Raw genomic sequence first — 19638 nt, 5'->3', positions numbered from 1 at the left:
TAGGTCTTTCTTCCTCTGCCTAGTCCACCTTTTGCAATTGCAACACAGGCTTCTCCTCCACAGTTGGTATCGGGCTTCTACGTTTCAGGCATGCGAGCCACCAATAGTGCTGCAGAGCGGCCTCCAAGACTGAAGGTTGCTGAGCCATGCTCTCTGATTTAAAACTGCCAGCTATATCTTGGCTGGAAGAGTGGCTTTTCATTCCCCAATATAGATGGTTCTTGCTTGTGAAAAGGTCTTTGCTCTTAGCAAACAGTTTTGGGCTGCCCACTTTCTCTCACAATGTACCAAAGAGTTTTGGGTCCCAGTCCAATTTCATATGCTGAGTGGACTGTTTGGATTTCGGCAAGCTGGAGATTGCAGGCCAAGAGCTGCCTCCACAACGTCAGTCATTTGTGTGCAGGGTGCTGCCCCCGAACGCAACAAACCCATTTCCTGAACGCCTGCAGTGCCACATTGTTAATTGTATGCTCTTACTCCTAAAACATGTTCATTATTATTTTTATCTTTTACAGCATCCCCAGATACAAAAGGAGTCCCAGTACATCAAATATTTATGTTGTGACGACCTTTGGACTCTGCATCACTGGGTAACAGGGATACGGATCGCAAAGGTGAGAGGATGCATGGCTGGGCAACCGATGCCTTTTGGCTAAACGGCATAATCCATTTTAGGCAAACAATCATTTTCTTAGAAACTCAAGAAAAGTGCATTATGGGCTAAAATAACAATCATCAACAAGAGTTTAAGTTTAAACTGGGCCACCTTTCCCCCTAACCTACATCCCCTGTCTAATACCTTCTATTCCCACTCCCTATATATCCTTGCAAGTGTACCCTTATAGTCTATCCTTCTTATCCTCTCCATATTATTGGACCTTCTTGTTTCCCTTAATTGCACAGTGCTCAATTCCTTCTCAACTCGGTTAATGCTATTGAAAGCCCAGAGCATACATACGTACACACATACATACAAACATCGAAGGTGGGAGGATGCATCCATCAATTCCGTGGCTGTTTTGCTTTTGATTCGTTCTTCTAATCGTTGCTAGATTACAAGCCTCCTCATTCCATCCATTGGCCCACTGCATGGAACCCCTGTGTGGTCTTCCTCTCAGTGCTGTGCCTAGAGGTTGGAACAATGGCTTCTTAGAACCGTCAGCTTTCCTTGGACTTGTTTCCACTCATGGTTGACATTCATGGATGCTTCGCTAACAGTTTATTGTAAATAGAACTGGGAATTGTTCTTCCACGTTCCTTTGGTTTCTTTGTACAAGGCCCAAAAGAGAACTTGTCTTCTATTTCAGTCAACATTCGGAGGGATGTACATTCACTTAGCATGCAATCTTAAAACGGAGTCATCCTGAATGTTATATGTTTTAAGTCGTTCCCCAGTTGTCACTCTCTCGCCAGTTCTTGAGGGGCCCATGCATGATAAAAACGTTGCCTGATCTCTCATGATTGGCCCCAATACCTACTCAGGTGTGAGCCCTTCCCATCCTGTGACTGACACCGTCACCTGTCCGATGGACATATAAGTTCATGCCAGCAGACTGTAACACTGGGCATCCTCTGCAAAGGCATACCACCAAATATCAGGGTAGCCCTCTCCTCCTTGCATTCCCTAGGCTCACCTGCACTCCCAGAATGGTGTCCTATGGTACCATACAAAACGCACTATGAATACATAAATATAGTGTGCAAAACAATATCCCTAGAAAAACAATGTGTAAAATGTGGGATCAGTCGTGTACCTTACCCTATGTACATGCTTTGGCATAATCACAGGAGTGCAGCCCTTCAAGACACATCCAGGCACGGCTGCACGGCACTGGAAATGGTGGCTGGAGGTCCCAGTTCCCGGACCCAGTAGTGTGTTCTCACTGATGCTTTGAGTAAGATAGAAAGGTTGAAGTAGGGGGGTTAAAAGGAGGGACCATTAATGGACAGAAAAGATAAGGTTGTTGAAAAGGAGCAGAACTGGCATCCTAAACTATGGAACATCGAAAATTGCAAACCTGCCCTTTGGCAGATTAAGCAAAGATGTGGGAGCCCTTTGACTGAGAAGGAACATGAGTCCAATACCCTGTTCTATGGAATTTCTTTCACCAGGAGGGGCCGCAACCACGTGTTAGCTCATTGCAACCTTCACAGAGGAGAAATAACCACTTGCATATCAGCCTGGTCCTACCCACAAGGGTGGTCCAGCATCGAAATGCTAGGCAATTCTAAAAAGGGCTCTCAGACCTTTCTGTCTTTTCACAGGCTCTCTTCTCTGGTCCCTCCACGTCTGTGGAAACAGAAGATGTGGGTTTCACCTTTGATGCAGGGCTAACTTTCAGGCCCCAGGGGAATGTAGTGTTCAAGAGTGCACACTGCCAAATGTATGGGCTGTGCAGAAATCTCTCCTTCCTAGAGATCCACCACAAAGTGGATGTAGTCTGTGCACTTGCTCTGTCCAGGCCTGGCCTTTGTATCTGAGTCTTTAACCGCACCATAAGAAATCTCCGGGACAGGGCTGCCTGTTTGGTCCTGAACTTCAAAAGAAGAGTCACCACCTCTGCAGGGCTGAGAAGCTTCTACTATCTGTCTCTTGAGCAAAGAGCAGTGCTTACGTTTCTCTGCACGGTCCACCATGCGATATAGTGTGGACTAGCCAACAGAGGATCTTAGGGGGTACACACCTTTGAGGAACATCAGATTTGCCAAAACTCTTATTCTTTGGATGTGGAAGTGTAGAGGAGGCATCAGGCGTGGTGATCCCATGGCATGCAGTACAGTGCTTCTGAATCTCACATTTCAGGAGAACCTACTCCCTTTCTGGAAGAAACTCAAAACCTTGCTCTTCCAGAGAGCATACCCAGAGTGAACCAAACTTCCATCCAGGGCACTAAGCACTTCCACAGGACACACCTAGATGGGCTGGCACGTTCCTCTCTGTAAATCTCAGTCATCACTCAAAGAGGGGAAACTGCTCCTCACTTGCAACCATATTCATCATGAGGATTCTCAAGAGAACAAACAACGGTCACCCTTTGCCCCCTGTGCACCCACTACTCTAGCATGACAACATAGCAGTAGCATTGCACACATTTTTGCTTAGTTCCTGGTCATTTGCAGTGCCCTCGAATTCTATCGACCCCAAAAAAGGGATCGGGGAAGACCCACTGATGCACTTAACTACTGCACGAGTTGGTAGCAAGGTCTCCAGGACTTCAGCCCATGGACCTGCTTTGAATGTTGTGCTCTCTTTTCAATGTCTCACTTCCCCTCTTTGTGCCTTACTTTCTCACTGTGGGAATGCACTCCTCTCTCCTATTCCCTCTTCCCTAGTGCTCTGCCCCTTGCCCCTATCATCTCTGCATGCTTCACTGAACTCCTAAATATATGTAATATCAGCTGTTGCTATTTACCAACTCAGTAGGTATTCAATTGATCACCTCTGGATGATGAAACACGTAACTGCCATAGTCAGATTTAGAAAATGTGGCACTGGGATTTTAGAGAGATCTTCGCATCTTGCACCCTACTGTGTTATTTTTACTACACACACAAAACACTTTTTGCTTTACTAGTGTAAGGCATCATGAGGGTAAGTGGCAAATGTGTCTCGTTAATGATACTAAATTATGTTTACAGAAATACCTTGACAATTGTGCCAATTAATTAAATTCCTTCTCAATGTGAATTCATTTGAGTCATCTGAAGTAACTGTGTTCTATCTGTCTCATGGTGGAAACCTTCTCCTCTTTACACACAGTACGGAAAGGCGCTGTACGATAACTACAAACAGGCGGTGCATAGAGCCACCATGGCCTCAGGATGGGCAAAGCTAAGCAGCATGGACCCAGTTGGCCCGGCTCCAGGTAACCAAAATTCACAGCAGGAACTACATAAAGGTCCTACCTTGCCTGGTGAATGCCTTATAATGCTTTCACAACCCCATTGCTCTTCCCCATTATTATTAAAATTATATTTACACAAATCAGCTGATATTGAAAACATGCAGTAAAAATGAATGTATGCTCTAAGTCAAACTGATTTTAACCCTTGGCTTTGTTTCAAAAGAGGATCATGCTGTTGAAAATAAGTCACACATGGAGGCGGATATATGTTGAACTAGTAGGCACATTAGGTGGCCTGTGCTGTTGGCAATAGCATTTAGCATTTCTCATATAGGATATGATATGGTATGGTATTTATAACGCACCTTTACACAAGTATTTCAAGGCGCGATGAGGCCTGGGAGGGGAACAAAGGGAGGATGGACAGCGATCCTACTAGGCCAGGTGTCATTCAGATCGCGCAAGTGCATGGGAGGGGGCAGGGACAGTGCAGTACATGAGAAAGTTGATAACAATAATAAGTAACAGCCAACAAGTGGCAAGTGCAATGGTAAGTGCATACATCAGGTGTCAAGGGCTGGTAGGGGGACTGTAGGGATACAGAAACAGTCCCCTAGTGCGGGGGTTGTCAGGTGGGCAGTGCAGGTGTGTGACGCTGGCAGGGGGAACTGGGCCCGAGATCAGTGATCAGGTCAGCAGAGGAGAGGAGGAGAAAAGGCAGAAGCAAAGAGAAATGTTTTGAGGTGCTTCCCGAACCGGAGATGGTTCTCCTCAAGTTTAAGGGAGGCAGGGAGGCTGTTCCGGAGGGAGGCCCCACCCGAAGAAAGAGATCTACCCTCAACTCGTTGCTTGGAGAAGCTCGAGAAGGAAGATATTAAGGATGAGAGATTTGAAGGTATTGAGGCTCCAGAAGGCCTTGTGGACGATGCAGAGGGTTTTGAACTTAATAATCGCGGCCACTGGGAGCCAGTGCAGAGATTTCAGTCCCGAAGAGATATGATCCGTGGGCTTGAGACCAAGGACAAGACTCGCAGTCCTGTTCTGGATAAGTTGCAGAGGGGAGGAGAGTAGAAGCAGGCAGATTTAGAAAGAAGCTGTTTCAATAGTCTAGCCTAGAGAGAACCAGAGCTCTGCTCTGAAGACTGTGAGCTTCTTGAGGAAGGAGAGGAAAGGAAGAATACCTCTGAGGAGGTGCAGTTGGTAGTGTGACTTCTTAGAAATGTCTGAGATGTGCGGAGAGAAGGAGAGTGTGGAGTCAAATATGACCCCAAGGTTTTTTGCCTCAAAGATGGGAGCAGGAGCAGGGCCAACAGAGGCCGGCCAGAGAGCTACAGGGATGGAGGGAGTGGGTGTGTGCCGATGAGGAGAATCTCAGTCTTTCTGGCATTAAGGCAGGGGTCATTGGCGGCACACCACTCCTGGATAGCAGACAGACAGTCAGAGATGAGGGAAGGGGAGGAGGAGGCCGAGGGTAGCCTGGAATTGAGCTGGGTGTCATCCGCATAGCACTGAAAGTTGGGGCAGAGAGTGGCGATGCGGTGGGCAACGAGTGCCAGGTATTGGTTGAAAAGCCAGGGAGAGAAATTAGACCCCTGGGGGACACCACAGGTAGAGTAAAAGACAGTAGAGAGGAAAGACCTAAGTTGGACCTGGGCGGGTCGGTCAGAGCGGAAAGAGGTCAGCCACGCCAGAACCTGACCAGTGATACCCAGGTTATCACAGAGACGGTTGATCAGGATGGCATGGTTGACAGTATCAAAGGCAGAAGAGAGATCAAGTAGGATGAGGACGCAAGGGGTGTTAGAGTCGAGGTTGGAGAGCAGGTCTTCACGGATGTTCAGGAGAGCAGTTTCCGTGCTTCTGACATCTCTGAAGCCAGACTGATGGTCATGAAGACAACCAACAGATTCAGTGTGGAGATTCAGCTGGGAGATGGCCAGTTTCTCCAGGAGCTTGCCCAGGAAGGGAGTTATAGAGATTGGTTGATAGTTAGCTGGGCATGAGGGGTCGACAGAGGGTTTCTTAAGAAGAGGGTGCACAAGAGAGTGCTTAAGGGGGGATGGGAAGACTCCAGTGGCGAAGGAGTGATTGCAGAAATCAGCCAGGGCAGGAGCTAGGGAGTCGATGTGGTCCTTGATAGTTTAGGAGGAACAGGGGAGAACCTGTTTTGACGAGACTTTCATAGATCGAACTTGTCTAGAAACCTTGTCTGTGGAAAACAAGGGAAAGGCAGAGAAGGAGGGAGTAGAGGAGGCTGCGGAAGGACCACATGAGGAGCAGGAAGTAGAGGGGCGGAGGGGAGAGGAACAGAGTGAGGACAGGATGTCCTGAGTTTTAGAGATGAAGTGAGAAGCCAGTGCCGTGCAGAGGGCCCGGGAAGGGACAGGAGAGGTAGAGACTGTGGGAGGATTAGCCAATTCCTTGCAGATTTTAAAGAGTTCAGCCGAGTTGTTAGAAGCTGCTGAGACACGGGTTTGGTTATAAGCTCTCTTCTTGGTTAGGACAGAGAGCCGGTATTGCCTTTGGAGCATGCAGCAGGTCAGTTTGTCAGAGGATGTACATGAAGTGCGCCATTTCCTCTCGCCCATCTGGCACTTGCGTTTCAGGGTGACAAGGTCGGAGTCACACCAGGAATTACACTTGGCTTTGGGCTTCAGGCGGATTCTCATGACAGGGGCAAGGATATCAAGAGTATCAGATATAGTAAAGTGGAGAGAGGAGAAGGCTGTGTCAGGATGAAAGTCAGCCAAAGAGGGAGTGGGGGTGAGAAGGTGGTGGGGAAAGCCTCAGCTGACACGCGCTTCAGGGGTCGGATGACGGAGAAGGTGGGTGGCAGTGATGGAAGTTGCATGGTCTGAGGGGTAGGGAGGGTGAGGTGGGGGGAGAGGAGAAAGTGATCACTCCAGGTGAGAGGGATAGAATGCAGAAGGTCAGAGGAGATTAGAACATCCAGTGTGCCCTGCAGAGTGAGTCAGGCTCACAGGTATCACTTGTCCGGTCGTAAGTATATTTCAGTATAACTTTAATTAAGACAACATGAGATTAGATTTTTAAAATTATTAAAGACTAGCTGATAAACCCGGCATTGCCCATAATTTTCTATTTCTTATAGGTACTATTTGTTAGAAATACCTTAAGGTAACTTTATGCTTTTTGGAAAGGCTCCATAAGAAAGGTGAAAAGAAAAATTCACTAAATATTTTGATAATTTCTCATTTTAAAAATGGTTTCTTAGAAAGATTACACAACACAATGTTTTGTTCTACTTAAAAAGAAATTCTGAAACATATAGCTGTACGTGGAGATTCCTGAGCAGCATGATGGGTGACATGATACCGACGGTGCCAACAACTATGGACCTAAAGTTAAATATATCTAAACTACATGTTTATTTTAAGGCTTGTTCATAAACAACCTTTTTTGTTTCCCTTCCTGGTGAACACTGTTGCTTCAATTACGTTGGGCAGCAATTTTTTAACGCATAGCTTTGTGCCATTAAACAGCCTAGGTGGGTCGAGTTGCGAAGCAGCATGATGGTTGACCCAACTTTCAGTCGAAGGTGATGTGGTGGCATTCCCGGGGGGTCGAGTGAATTGAGGAATTCTGTTAGATAGTTTATGGCTTTGTCAGCATCCACCACCGTATCGATTGAGTTGTACTCAGTAACTGTGCCCAGAAGCATATCCTGAATCTGATTATTCATTTCATTAACAGAATAATCTTTAAAACAAGAATGGCTCGTTCACACAGCCACTCATGATTTTTGTAATTTGCTGATATGTTTGGATGTACTTTATGTATCAGTTCTGTAACTGATGGCACCATCTCACAAAAATCCACTGGAAAAGGAATTTCACCTGATGCCGCAACAATTTGGAAACTTCTGGAATGCTACCTGCCTTGACCTTCGCATCTTGGGTCCATTCACCTCTCATACACGTTTCGCCGCCCATACACCAACGCTTCGCAATTCCACAAACCCACAAACACATTTTCACTTTTATTAATATAGATGAAGAAACTAATAATGTTCAAGGCAGTTATTTCTGTGGTTCTTTTGGTACATTTGCTCAATTTAGGCCAACATAAAATGAGGCCTTTTTACAGTTTATAAAAAAAACCTCTACCAAAACTTGTTCCTATCGTCCAATAGGCCCTGTGGAAACGTGAGAATGCTTTTGGGCCATCTAAAGAAACCTCACATCCACATCCTGCATGCATGACATGCCCTCAACCCTGCACCTCTTGACACATTATTGCATTCTACCAAAAAGTCAAAGAAATTTGAAAAGACACTGGCTCACAGCTAACAACGCTCCCATTTCCTCTTCTCCATCACTCTCCAGACCAGAGCAGAGTCTCCCATTGGGACCTGTGGCTTTCCCTGGTTCCCAGGGATACCGTTCGCAGCACACTTGTAACCAGAAACAAACATTATCTCACATCACCAGTAGCCAACATCATTAACTATTCCCTTACCACAGATACTGCCCCAAGCCCTAAGAACAATCAATCTTCTAACGCCACCTCAATATATCAGTTCCATGCAAACAGAAGTTTAGAACTGTTGACATAAGGCAATGTGGGTCATTTTAAAGCACACCCTAATTGAAGCAGGCAAGGGACACCAACGCATGCTCTTACTTGTTGCTGGCCCACTGCATGTAGTTTTCAAATCCTGCAAGATGGTGTGCAAAAGTAAAGTGTAAAACAAGGCAAACTCGCCTTTATTCTTCACTTTTATGCTCAGATTTGGCAAAAAAGTAAATGCTGCATGCAAATTACGCTTTTCATGGTGGCTAATATGAGACGGATTCCATAAGAATCCATTTGTTTTATGCCTGCATGAAAACCTCATACAGTCATTAAATTATGTGCTCTTCCAAAATGGGGGAGGAAAGCATGGCAGGGATGTAAACTCTGGTTCATGCCCTTCTACACTAGTGCTGGGCGAAATTGCAAGATTCCACTACGCCAGCTGTGGAAACAAAATCTCTCAGATTTCGATCTGCTTGGCCCATCTCTGTGGTTCCACCCCACCGGTGGATTCTCCCGAAATGTTTGCGCTCGTCCGGCAGGTCGTGAAATGCCGAATCACTGACGAAACCTGCCGAAGCTTGTGCACGCACTGAATTTCGTGTACCTTGCCTCTTGCGTATGATTCGCTTCCGTGCATGTAAACAATGGTCAATTTCAGTTTTGGTCATGCAGGGTGCACATTTCGTGACCGTACTCATCCGCTTATGACCATACATATCTGCTTAGCACTATATTTCGGGCTCGCGAGACTGAAGTCGTTTGTCATGCCCCGAAAGAAGGTGCCACAGAATGGTTCGCGTGGGTGAAATCTGAAATTGGAGCATGAAACATACCTTTGTACCAGTGCCAACCTCAAGAGCGAGAACCCATGCAAAATGTTGATGGATGAAATTCTCTGCTTGGTGCACGAATTTCCGGTGGCGGCTAAGTAGTAATGGTGCTTTTTGGAAACGTGACAAAGAGAAAACCAGTGCAAATTCTGCCGCTTTCGCTTATTGGGCAACATTTTTGCCTAGCACCATTCTCCACCTTGTTAGAGGACGGGAAAGGGCTGGAGTGGTACAGCAATGTGTAAATAATGTAACTACGCCATCTGTACTCTTATCAACAAGCTGTTTACTGTAACCAGAGCCCAGATGCCTTTGGCTTTGGTGCGTTCTAAATAAATACATAATTAAGACAATGTGCAGTTTATTCCCCCAAGAGGGCAATAGGGGGGTTAAGACACTATGCCCACTCAGTGATTGGGTTCACTGTTGAGATTGCACACAAGTGGAGCCAGTGTGCCAATACAGAGCCTCTGAGAAGCAAAGGTACTGTCCCATTAAGTGATTTGGCAGTCTTTATAGAAATGCTGATGCTAGGCTATCAATAGAAGTGCAGCTTGTCTGAAAAGTGTAACTGGATACTGAGAAGAGCCAATACTATTTGATTTGAAAACAAAAAAGGCCTTCTGAAAATGGTTGTATTCTGTAACTAAAGAGATAGGTGGTGTGTTAGGAAACGCAGGTACGGTCACATAAAATAGGTATCCAGTGATAAAGTTGCCTGAGAAAGGGTTGCCAGGGTGCAATGTTTCCCCCAAATTTGCACTCCACAGAAAATCAAGCCCCTTTCCTGAAAGCAAGCGTCCCAAAAGGTATTACCCTCCCCACAATGAGAGGCAATAAAGGACACACCCCAGGAGGGAATGAGACCAAGACCAAGTGCGGGTGAATGTAAAGAGTTTTTTATCTAGCCAAATAGGGCATGCAAAGGACTCTGCAAGCTCCGAGAGCGCTCTGTCTGACAATAGCAAAGGCAGTCTTATTTATTACAAAATCACGTCACAGGTCCTACACACTATAGGGGGCACATAGTCTCAGGGATTGGGTGGCGTTGACTAAAGGCGAAGTAGTGATGAGCCGCTCCTGGATTGGTGGACATCTGCGTGGTGCCAGCGTGGGGTGGATGGGTCAGCTAGGCTCATCGGGGTGGGGCTGCCAGGCCAGGCGCGGTCAATGTCGTTGATTGATGGCTGCTCTAACATTCTGCCCTTGTGGCCACACACACAAACACTCATCCGTTAGACGATTCCAGTTGTCCTGTAAATCCTGCAATATGTTACTCTAAGGGATAATAGGATACTGGAGAAACAACATGCAATGTGAAGCTTTACCAATACATCAGTGCACTGTTACTTTTGACCTGTTGACGGGGTGTCATAAACTTGGGTGTTTGGTCTAAGGGCATGAGGTGAGCTGCCCTGTCATTCTGGTCTTGTTAGATGTAGTGAAGAATGACTTTATGATATGTTAGAACAGGGTTGCATACCTATCTCCAAGGCCCATTAACTTGGGGTGAACTGGAGTACTACTGGATCAGCGAGGATACACCTCTGGCCCCTTGAGGCGGTGGGGTTTAAGACCAGGTTGTAAATAATTAATTTGCCCGACCATGGCGGCCTCGGACATGGGGGAGGTGAATACTTTAAGCGGGTCCAGCAGAATGAGGGGAGGTGAGGTTGTGCTGCCCGCACACCATCAAGCCCTGGCGGACCTTGGCGGGAGGAGGGGGAGATGGCCTTGTGGCTCTGCACGATTCTCTGTGCCTGGGCTGTACACTATACCGCATGAGGGGACGGTTAATAAAGTTAGCAATATTAGGATGATTACACATATCTAATGTTAATACATTCATGTACTATTTCATATATAACTACGAAAGTCTAGCAGTGTTTCATACATCACAGAACATCGGTTGAATAAATCTTATGTAGCATTAGTTTTGGTTGTGTACTCAGGAGCATAGAAGCAATACGTTCAGAGGTGATGGTACATTTAACTTCCTGTTCATAACATTTTAAACGTGTCCCACTGTATGACACACGTATATTCTCAGTAATGCTTTTCTCACCTTCCGTTGTACATTAGCAGCATTCGTTAGTTAGCACTAGGCGGGCTGTATCAGGCCTATTCATTGTATTTTACACGGGCTGAGGTCAGTCTTGCTTTATTAATACTTTAAACTTTTATCCCTTTGCCACACTAGCATTATAATCGTTAGGCTTTGGCGGTTATCACTTCATTTGGGGAACATAGACAGGGGTTCATACGAGGAGGGTATTGACACCATATATTTTAAATGTTAGGGGCTAGATGCTGGGTCGAGGCCTGTTCTATTAGGATAGTTTTTGTTATTTTCCAGACTTGAAGCGCGAGTCAGGTCACTTCGGGGACAGTGATGTACTGCGGAAGGCAAATGATACAGTGTTTGTTCTGATACTCGTTCGTGTCTGCTTGCTCGTGAGAACGGTCCTTCAGCGGATATACCATGGGGTGGAGGCGCTGGGGGAGTGCATGGCTCCCTGTGCACAGTGAGCGGGGGCCAAGCTGCAGCTTTCGCAGACAGGCTTTCTCGTTGGGGTTTAGGTCACTACTATCTAAAATGGATCTTGACGTTCCCAAAATGGAGTCCATGGTCTGTTACAGTGCAACTCGATTGGCCCTGTGTGTCGATCAGCAGCCACCCCGTCACCTGAGCACAGGTGCGGGGAGCCTCTGACGAGCCACGAACCTCACGTGGGGGGGGCATGTCGGGGAGGGGGTCCCATGGACCTATCCTCCCATACATCCCCAAATAGTTTAGGACCGGAGATAGAATAGTAAATAATACCCATTTCTAGAATATGTGGGGGAAGGCTTTTAGGGGTGCAGGGTAAAAGAAAAATCGCCTACCTTGCGACTTTTTCCCTGGGGATGTTTTCAGATAGAGCTCATAAAAAGTATAGTTGCCAGCCAAGAAGGAAGGGTGGCTTCTCACATGTCCTGTATAATGGATCTATGTTAAAAAAAACGAATCCCAAACGCTCCAGTTTAAAAATTGACAAGGACGACTTGTTCGCATTTTGTAACTCAAGCTTTTGGGATATTGTTCATTTGTCCCCCACTTTGCATTTAATGTATGTTAACGGGTATTTGTATCGTGCACTATCACCACCGGAGTGGTCCTGGCGCATACAGGGGAAACCTCTGCACCCCCAAAGCCCATAATGGCGAACTAGGGGAGCGGGGGACACCAGCAACCCTCGCTCACCTAGTTCAGCATTTTAGGATGTAACATGTTCTACTTTGCCGAATGCGCAGTAAACGTGCATTCAGCATTGCTTTTCGTTGTTTTGGGGCAATACACTGTATAATACGTGAATGTTCAGATTTTACATTTAGTGGATTCCCTCTCTCTCTGCTGAAACTTTAATCAAGTATTTTCTTTTTCAGAAAATGCAATCTTTCAAACTTTAGTTATAATTCCTAATCAAAACATAAAAGCTTTCCTGTATAAAAACGTGCGTTAGCATTTTATTACATAGCCTCTTTCTACACCTGTGTACTTTAAGAAACATTTGCACTACCCTCTTTCTTCCATTCTGCCTAGGGCCCAGCAAGAAAGGCACTAGATTACTGTTTTTAGACAAACATTCAAAGAAATGAAAATCAATTTTGTCTCCTTTCCTTTTGATCTGTCTCCATAAACCTAGGGGGTGCTGCAGAACCCCCAGGTCCCTTAGTTTGCATCACTGCTCCTTGCAGCCATCTTCGAAGCCTCCAAAGATGTCATGTCATGTTATGTTATGTTAATTGGCATTTATATAGCGCTCTATATATCATGGGTATGACCTCAAAGTGTTGGTGGGTAAAACGCCCTCGGGAACCGTAGTTCTGGTCAGTAGAGAGAGATAGAGTTTAAGGGTGCGCGGATATGTGTGCAGCTGATGTAATTGCCATGTGGTAGCTGCATCCTAGCGTTAGGTGTGGTGCTGGAGATATCAATTGTATGTGTGCAGTCCGGTGGGTAGACAACTAGACTGGGCTCTGGCTGCATTAGGCCTGAAGGATGTATATGTGAGCAACTAGGCCGGAATGTGCTCGGCTAGCTGCATTTTATTAGGGTGATGAGTTGTTAATGGGGTCATATTCATATGTGAACAGCTAGGCCATATTAATCAAGGGTATAGCTGTGTTCAAGCTGAATGAAGGTGAAAGTAGAGAGTAAGCGTAGTAATGTGATATGATGGTTATCTTTAAAGTGCCAGAGACCAGGCACGTGAACAGGGTGGTGGGAACAGAGCGACACACGGACATATACAGACAGGGGCTGGGATTACAGTGACAGGGGGGGGTGATAAAGATAAATGGCAACAACATGGGGAACAGGAGGGCAGGGTACACAGTGATACACGTGTGGGGCATGTTAGCAATTACTTTCGTATTTCTATCAGATGCGATTCACGCTGATGTTAACAACTCCAAGTATGGGACATGCCAACATTTACACTTCCATCCAGAGGCGACTCAGGGCAACGTACATAATCCTGACAGGATCTGGTGCAGGCCAATGTTCACAGTTCATCTACTCCATCCACCCCATCCACTCTGTCAACCCCGTCCACTCTGTCAACCCCATCCACTCCATCGACTCCCTCCATTTCATAGATTCCATCCATTCCATCTGCCCCGTTCATTCCATCCACTCTGTCCATTCAGTCCATTTAATCCATTCTGCCTATTCTAACAACTCTATCCATTTGATCCATTACACCAATTCCATCCATTCCATCCGTCTCGCCCATTCCATCCATCTACTTCATCCACTCTAACTCTTCCCTCCACTTTATCCATTTCATCCACTCCATCCACTTCATCCATTCCATCCATCATCTATTCATCCGCTCTATACATTCCATCCATTCTATCTATTCCATCCACTCTATCCATTCCATCCACTCTATCCATTTCATCTATTCCATCCACTCTAGGCATTTCTTCATTCCATCCACTCCATCCACTCCATCGGTTCCATCCACTCTGTTCGCTCTGTCCGTTCCATCCACTCTATCCATTTCATCTATTCCATCCACTCTAGTCAATTCTTCATTCCATCCACTCCATCCACTCCATCCGTTCCATCCACTTCATTCGCTCTATCCGTTCCAGCCACTCCATTCATTCCATCCACTTCATTCGCTCTGTCCATTCCATCCACTCTATCCATTTCATCTCTTCCATCCACTCTATCCATTTCATTCACTCTATCCATTCTATCAACTCATCCATTTCATCCACTCATTCATTTCATCCACTCATCCCCTTTCATCCACTTATCCATTCCATCCACTCTATCCAATTCATCTATTCCATCCACTCTACCAATTTCATCTATTCCATCCACTCTAGTCTTTTCTTCATTCCATCCAATCCATCCACTCCATCCGTTCCATCCACTCCATCCGTTCCAGCCACTCCATCCGTTCCATCCACTCTATCCGTACCATCCAATCCATCCGTTCTGTCCACTCTATCCGTTTCCGTCCACTCTACCCTTTCCGTCTACTGTAGCCGTTTCATCCACTCTACCCATTCCATCCACTCTGCCCATTCCAACCACTCTACCAATTCCATCCACTCTACCAATTCCATCCACTCTGCCCATTCCAACTGTTCTATGCACCCCATCCACTGTGTCCGATTTATCGACTCTATTCATCTTATCCATTCCATTCACTCCCTCCATTTCATCCACTCTGACCATTCCAACTACTCCATCCACTTCATTTATTCCATCCATTCCACCCACCCCATCCACTCCAATCATTCCATCCGTTCCGCCCACTCATCCACTGTCAATTATCTGTACATATCTTCCAAGCATTCATCATGCATGCACGCCATCCATCCCATCCATTTGCCCCATTTGCATCCATCCACTCCATCCATGTCATCTATCCTTCTATCCGTCTGCCTTTTTATCAATTGCGTCCATCCATTCCATCCAGCATCCCTTCAATCGATCTCGTCCCTCCATCCATCCACCCATCAACTCCACCTATTAGTTCTATTGATTTTGTCTATTCTCTCTAGTTCATGCATCCACGCCATTCGTTCCACCCACTTGCCCTACATGCATCCATCTACTCGATCCATGTCATCTATCTCTTCCATCCGTCTGTTTTTTTTTATCCATTGCGTCCATCCATTCCCTCCAGCATCCATTCCATCAATCCCCTTCATCTATCCATCCACTCGATCCGCCCAACAACTCCGTTCATCAGTTAAATTGATTTCGTCCATTCTCACTAGTTCATCGATTCTATCCACTCTATATACATACCTTCCATTCATTCCACATGCATCCCTGCCAAACATTCAATCCCTTCATTTCACATGTGTCTATCTGTTCCATTCATTTCATCCTCTCCATTTGTTCGCTCCGTCCGTCACTCCACACATGCATCCATTCTATTCCATCCATCCATTTTGTCGATCCACTCCCTCCACCACTCCATCCATCCATTCCCTCGATTGACTCCCTTCATCCATTCCATCCATCCATCCTAACCTGTGGTTAGGATCAGAGGTCATTGAACACATGGTAGAGAGTCTAATTGTGGTTGTTGGGAGTCCAGACATATTTTTAGGGTTGCCATTGGTGTTATGGAAAGAGCCATGTTTTTAGTAATTTGCGGAACGTCGTATAGACTTGGGTGTGTCTGATGTGAGGTGGAAGCGAGTTCCACAGGGTCGGGGTCAATGCTGAGAAAGAGGATCCTCTGATCCTGACAGTTTTGGTGGCTGTGATCACTAAAAGGAGGGCAGAGTTTGATTTTAGGGTGCAGGGTGGGAGGTAAGGTTTTAGCTTGTCTTGCAGGTGTAGAGGGCCGGTCTTGTGTACTGCACGATGAGTGATGCACAGGGTCTTGAAAGTGGCCCTTCGTCCAACTGGGAACCAGTGGAGGGTTCTGAGAGCTGGAAAGGTGTGGTCTCTTGTATCCAGGGCTAGTAGCATTTTAGCAGCAGTGTTTTGCGCTCTTTGGAGTTTATTAAGCGGGTATGCTGGGACCACTAGGTAAAGGGAGTTGGCATAGTCCAGTCTCGATATTACAATGGACATGACAGTGGCAAGTATGTTCGGGAAGGAGAGGTAGGGAAATATTAGCCTGAGAATTTTGAGATGGTAGTGGCAAGATTTAGATACATTGTTGATTTGTCAGGAGAGGGTTAGGTCAGAGTCCATAGTGCATGCAAGGTTTTTTACTGAGACGGAGGGGGTGGGTGGTGGGCCTATGGAAGGGGGCCAAGGGAGTGGACGAGGGAGAAGCTCAGACCATGATTTCGGTTTTAGTCAGGTTTAGGAGGAGGTGGTTTGTGGTCATCCAACAGTCGATATCTAGGAGGCAGGCTGCAAGGTCGGGCGGAGAGTTGGCGTCTGAGTAGTGGAGTTTAAGGATGACTTAGGTATCGTCGGTGTAGTTGTAGCACAGGATATTGTGCATGCGGATGATTCCAGGGAGGGTAGACATGTAGAGGTTGAAAAGGAGAGCTGATAGACAAGCGCCTTGCGGAACTCCAGTATTAACTGGGCGAGCAGCCGAGACAAAAGGGGAGAAGAGGGTTATTTGTTTCGGTTGTTGAGGAAGGAGGCGATCCATTTGAGAGCGGTTCCACTGATTCCTAGGGAGTAGAGGCGGTCAAGGAGGATTGAGTGGTTAATTGTCTCGAAGGCCGCAGACTGGTCGAGTAGTATTAGTGCAGTGCATCCTGCAGAGTCAGCAGTGATCTTAAGATCGCCACAGATTGAGGCCAGAGTGGTTTTGGTTCCATGTTGCGGTCTGAAGCCTGATTGGGCGGGGTCAAGGAGGTTGTTAGATTCGACAAAGGTGTTTAGTTGGGAGTATGCAGTTCAGTCGATGAGTTTTGCAACAAATCTGGTGTTCGAGATGGGACAGTAACTTTTGGGGTCAAGGGATGTTTTTTTAAGAAGAGGGTTGACATGTGCAATTTTGAAGGCATCAGGAAAGATTCCAGAGCTGAGGGAGTCATTTAGGATGGTTCTTGCATGCTCTCCTGCGCAAGTGGACGAGAACATTTCTTTGAGGATTGAGGCGGGGCACGGGCCTAGGGGGGAACCAGAGGGTTTCCGAGCAGATGTTAGGTCAAGAAATTCTTCTCTGGAGATTGGTCTGAAGGAGTCAAAGGTGGGTAAGGAGGGGTTTGCGGCGGCGGGCGGGGGGAGTGGTTGTTGGATTGGACGGTATTTGGGGTTGGGAGAGGAGGGACAGTTTATTGTTAAGCGAAGTCGTTCTGTCGAGAACAGTGGTGTAGAAGTGGAGGGAGAGATAGTCGCGGAGCGATTGTGATGGGGTAGATTGGGCAGAGGTACAAGCGGGTTTGACGAATTCAGATATGATTCTGTGGAGTTCTTTGCTGTGGTTTCCACAGTTGAGAATCCGATTGTTGTAGTGGGCTTTTTTGGCTTTTCGGATTTCTGCTTTGTGGTTGCGATGGTGGAAGGCGAAGGTGGATCTACTGAGACTGTTTTTTCCTGCTCGCCATTTGCGTTCCAGGGATTTATTTAGTTTTTTGGCAATCCTCTGTTCAGGGGTAAACCATTTGGGAAATGGTCCAAGGCGTGAGGAGGAGAGGCATGAGGGGGTGAGCGGGATTAGTGAATCATTGAGCCATGAGTCGAAGGAGTCAATGGTTAAAGAGCCATCAGGGGTGGGGGTGTGTTGTGGGGGGTTTGGGAAGCAGGGCTTTGGCTAGTACAGGGATGATTCGTTTTTTCCAGCATTTGCAGTGAAGGGTGCCGGCGGGTTGGGGGTTGGGGGAAGGGCAGGGGAGAGGATGGCGGAAGGAACGAGAAAATGGTCGGACCAGATGAGTGGTAAGGGGGGGCTAGGTGTGTCAGGTCATGGGAGCTGAAGATAGCATCTAGGGTGTGCCCTTTAGAGTGAGTTGGGCCATTCGTGTGAAGGGAGAGGTTGTTCGCATCAAGACTGTTGACAAGTGAATGGGTCACTGATTGGTGGGGATGTCCAACCAGATATTGAAGTATCTTAGAAGAGTCAGGGAGGGGTGATGTATTTAGATGGTGGCTACAGAGTCACAGAGGTTGGTTGTGAAATGTCTGTCATAACCAGGAGGTCTGTAAATGATTAGGAAGCTGTGGGAGAAAGTCGGCAGTAGTGAGAGTTTGACGAAGAGGGATTCGCATGATGGAATGCATGACTGAGAATCTACAAGTGAGACGGAGAAGTGAGATTTTGAAGAGGACTGCCATGCTGCCTCCTCTTGAGGGTCTGTTGAGTGGGAGGAGGGAGTATCCGGGGGGAATGCTTCATGTGCAACAGGGGCAAAATTGTCCGAGAACCAGGTTTCAGTGATAAAGACTAGGTTCAGGTTTGTCAGAGAAGAGGAGGTCGAAGATGCTGTGTCTGTTTTTCGCTACAGAGCGGGCGTTAAAGAGGATGCACTTGACTTCGGAGTGGGGTGTGATCATTGAGGTTGTTGGGTTGTGGGTGAGAGGTGAATGTGTGGTGTGGAGGGTGGAGGCAGGGATGTAAGAGGGGTGTGGGTTGAGCTTAGGGGGCCCAAGCGAGTGGGCAGATGGATGTTGGTCGAGGGGACAATGGGGGGAGAGTTTCATGTGAGTCTTGAAGGATTGGGGGGTCCGGTTTGCAGGGTGAGAAGTCAAAAGAGAGGGGGTGAGTGTAGCTGGGATGGGGAGGGAGAGCTTGGGAGGCTGGGTTGAAATGGTGAGGAGTAGGCAGACATGGAGGTGGACCAGGATCGTTTTCTACATTTCAAGGGTTTCTATGCAGTGGCGGTGTGGGAGAGGGTGGGGGGGCGGAGGGCAAAGGAGATGCAGCTACTGTTCTTGCGAGGGTGAGACAAGCTGCTTTTAGAGAGGGAAAAGGATATGGTGGGGGGGTTGTTGGCAGGTGTCGAGGAGAGGTTAAGGGGGGTGGGAAAGGGTGGAGGTGGTTGTGGGTGGCAGGCTGCGCATTTATGAGATTGGATAGGGGATCTGAGGTATGGTGGAAAGGAGTGGTGGCATGGTTGCAGTTGGGTGGGAGGTAGGGTTTGAGGGTTTTGGGTGTTTGGCGAGCCAGCAGGCTCCTCTGGTTTGGGAGTTGGATTAGGGGTGGGGTGTCCTGGCGAGGGGTATTAGGGAGTTTTCAATAGTGGTCAGCGGGAAGGTGAGGGGTGTTGAGTTTGGGAGGGAATGGAGGGGCTGGATGGGTTTCAGGGGTGGGAGGTGGTTGGCTCGCCAGAGTGTGGCTCTGATTTTTGAGTTTGATGTGGGGTGGGGTCTCATGTCGTGTTGCATTGAGGAGTTCTCGGAAGAGGTCAGAGGGATTGTTGAGAGCGATGAGTTTGGGTGGGAAGGGGCAGGGAGGATGGGTTTCCAAGGAGGGGGTGATTGGCGTGCCAGAGTG

The 19638-nt window shown here is 47.1% G+C and overlaps 1 protein-coding gene across 5 annotated transcripts in view; it reads left to right on the top strand.

The window, feature by feature from the left end:
• APBB1IP (amyloid beta precursor protein binding family B member 1 interacting protein) overlaps nt 1-19638 on the top strand; it is a 1612974-nt gene that overhangs the window by 1382438 nt on the left and 210898 nt on the right. For all 5 annotated transcript variants that reach the window (XM_069648143.1, XM_069648145.1, XM_069648144.1 and 2 more), the window contains 2 exons: nt 516-614; nt 3761-3866. In XM_069648143.1, coding sequence (XP_069504244.1) covers nt 516-614; nt 3761-3866 — 205 coding nt within the window. The remainder of the gene's footprint in view (nt 1-515; nt 615-3760; nt 3867-19638) is intronic.

Source organism: Ambystoma mexicanum, chromosome 2q (genome assembly GCF_040938575.1).
Source record: "Ambystoma mexicanum isolate Mex_15411 chromosome 2q, UKY_AmexF1_1, whole genome shotgun sequence".
Lineage (NCBI taxonomy): Eukaryota > Metazoa > Chordata > Amphibia > Caudata > Ambystomatidae > Ambystoma > Ambystoma mexicanum.
This window is presented reverse-complemented; position numbering and strand designations above follow the sequence as displayed.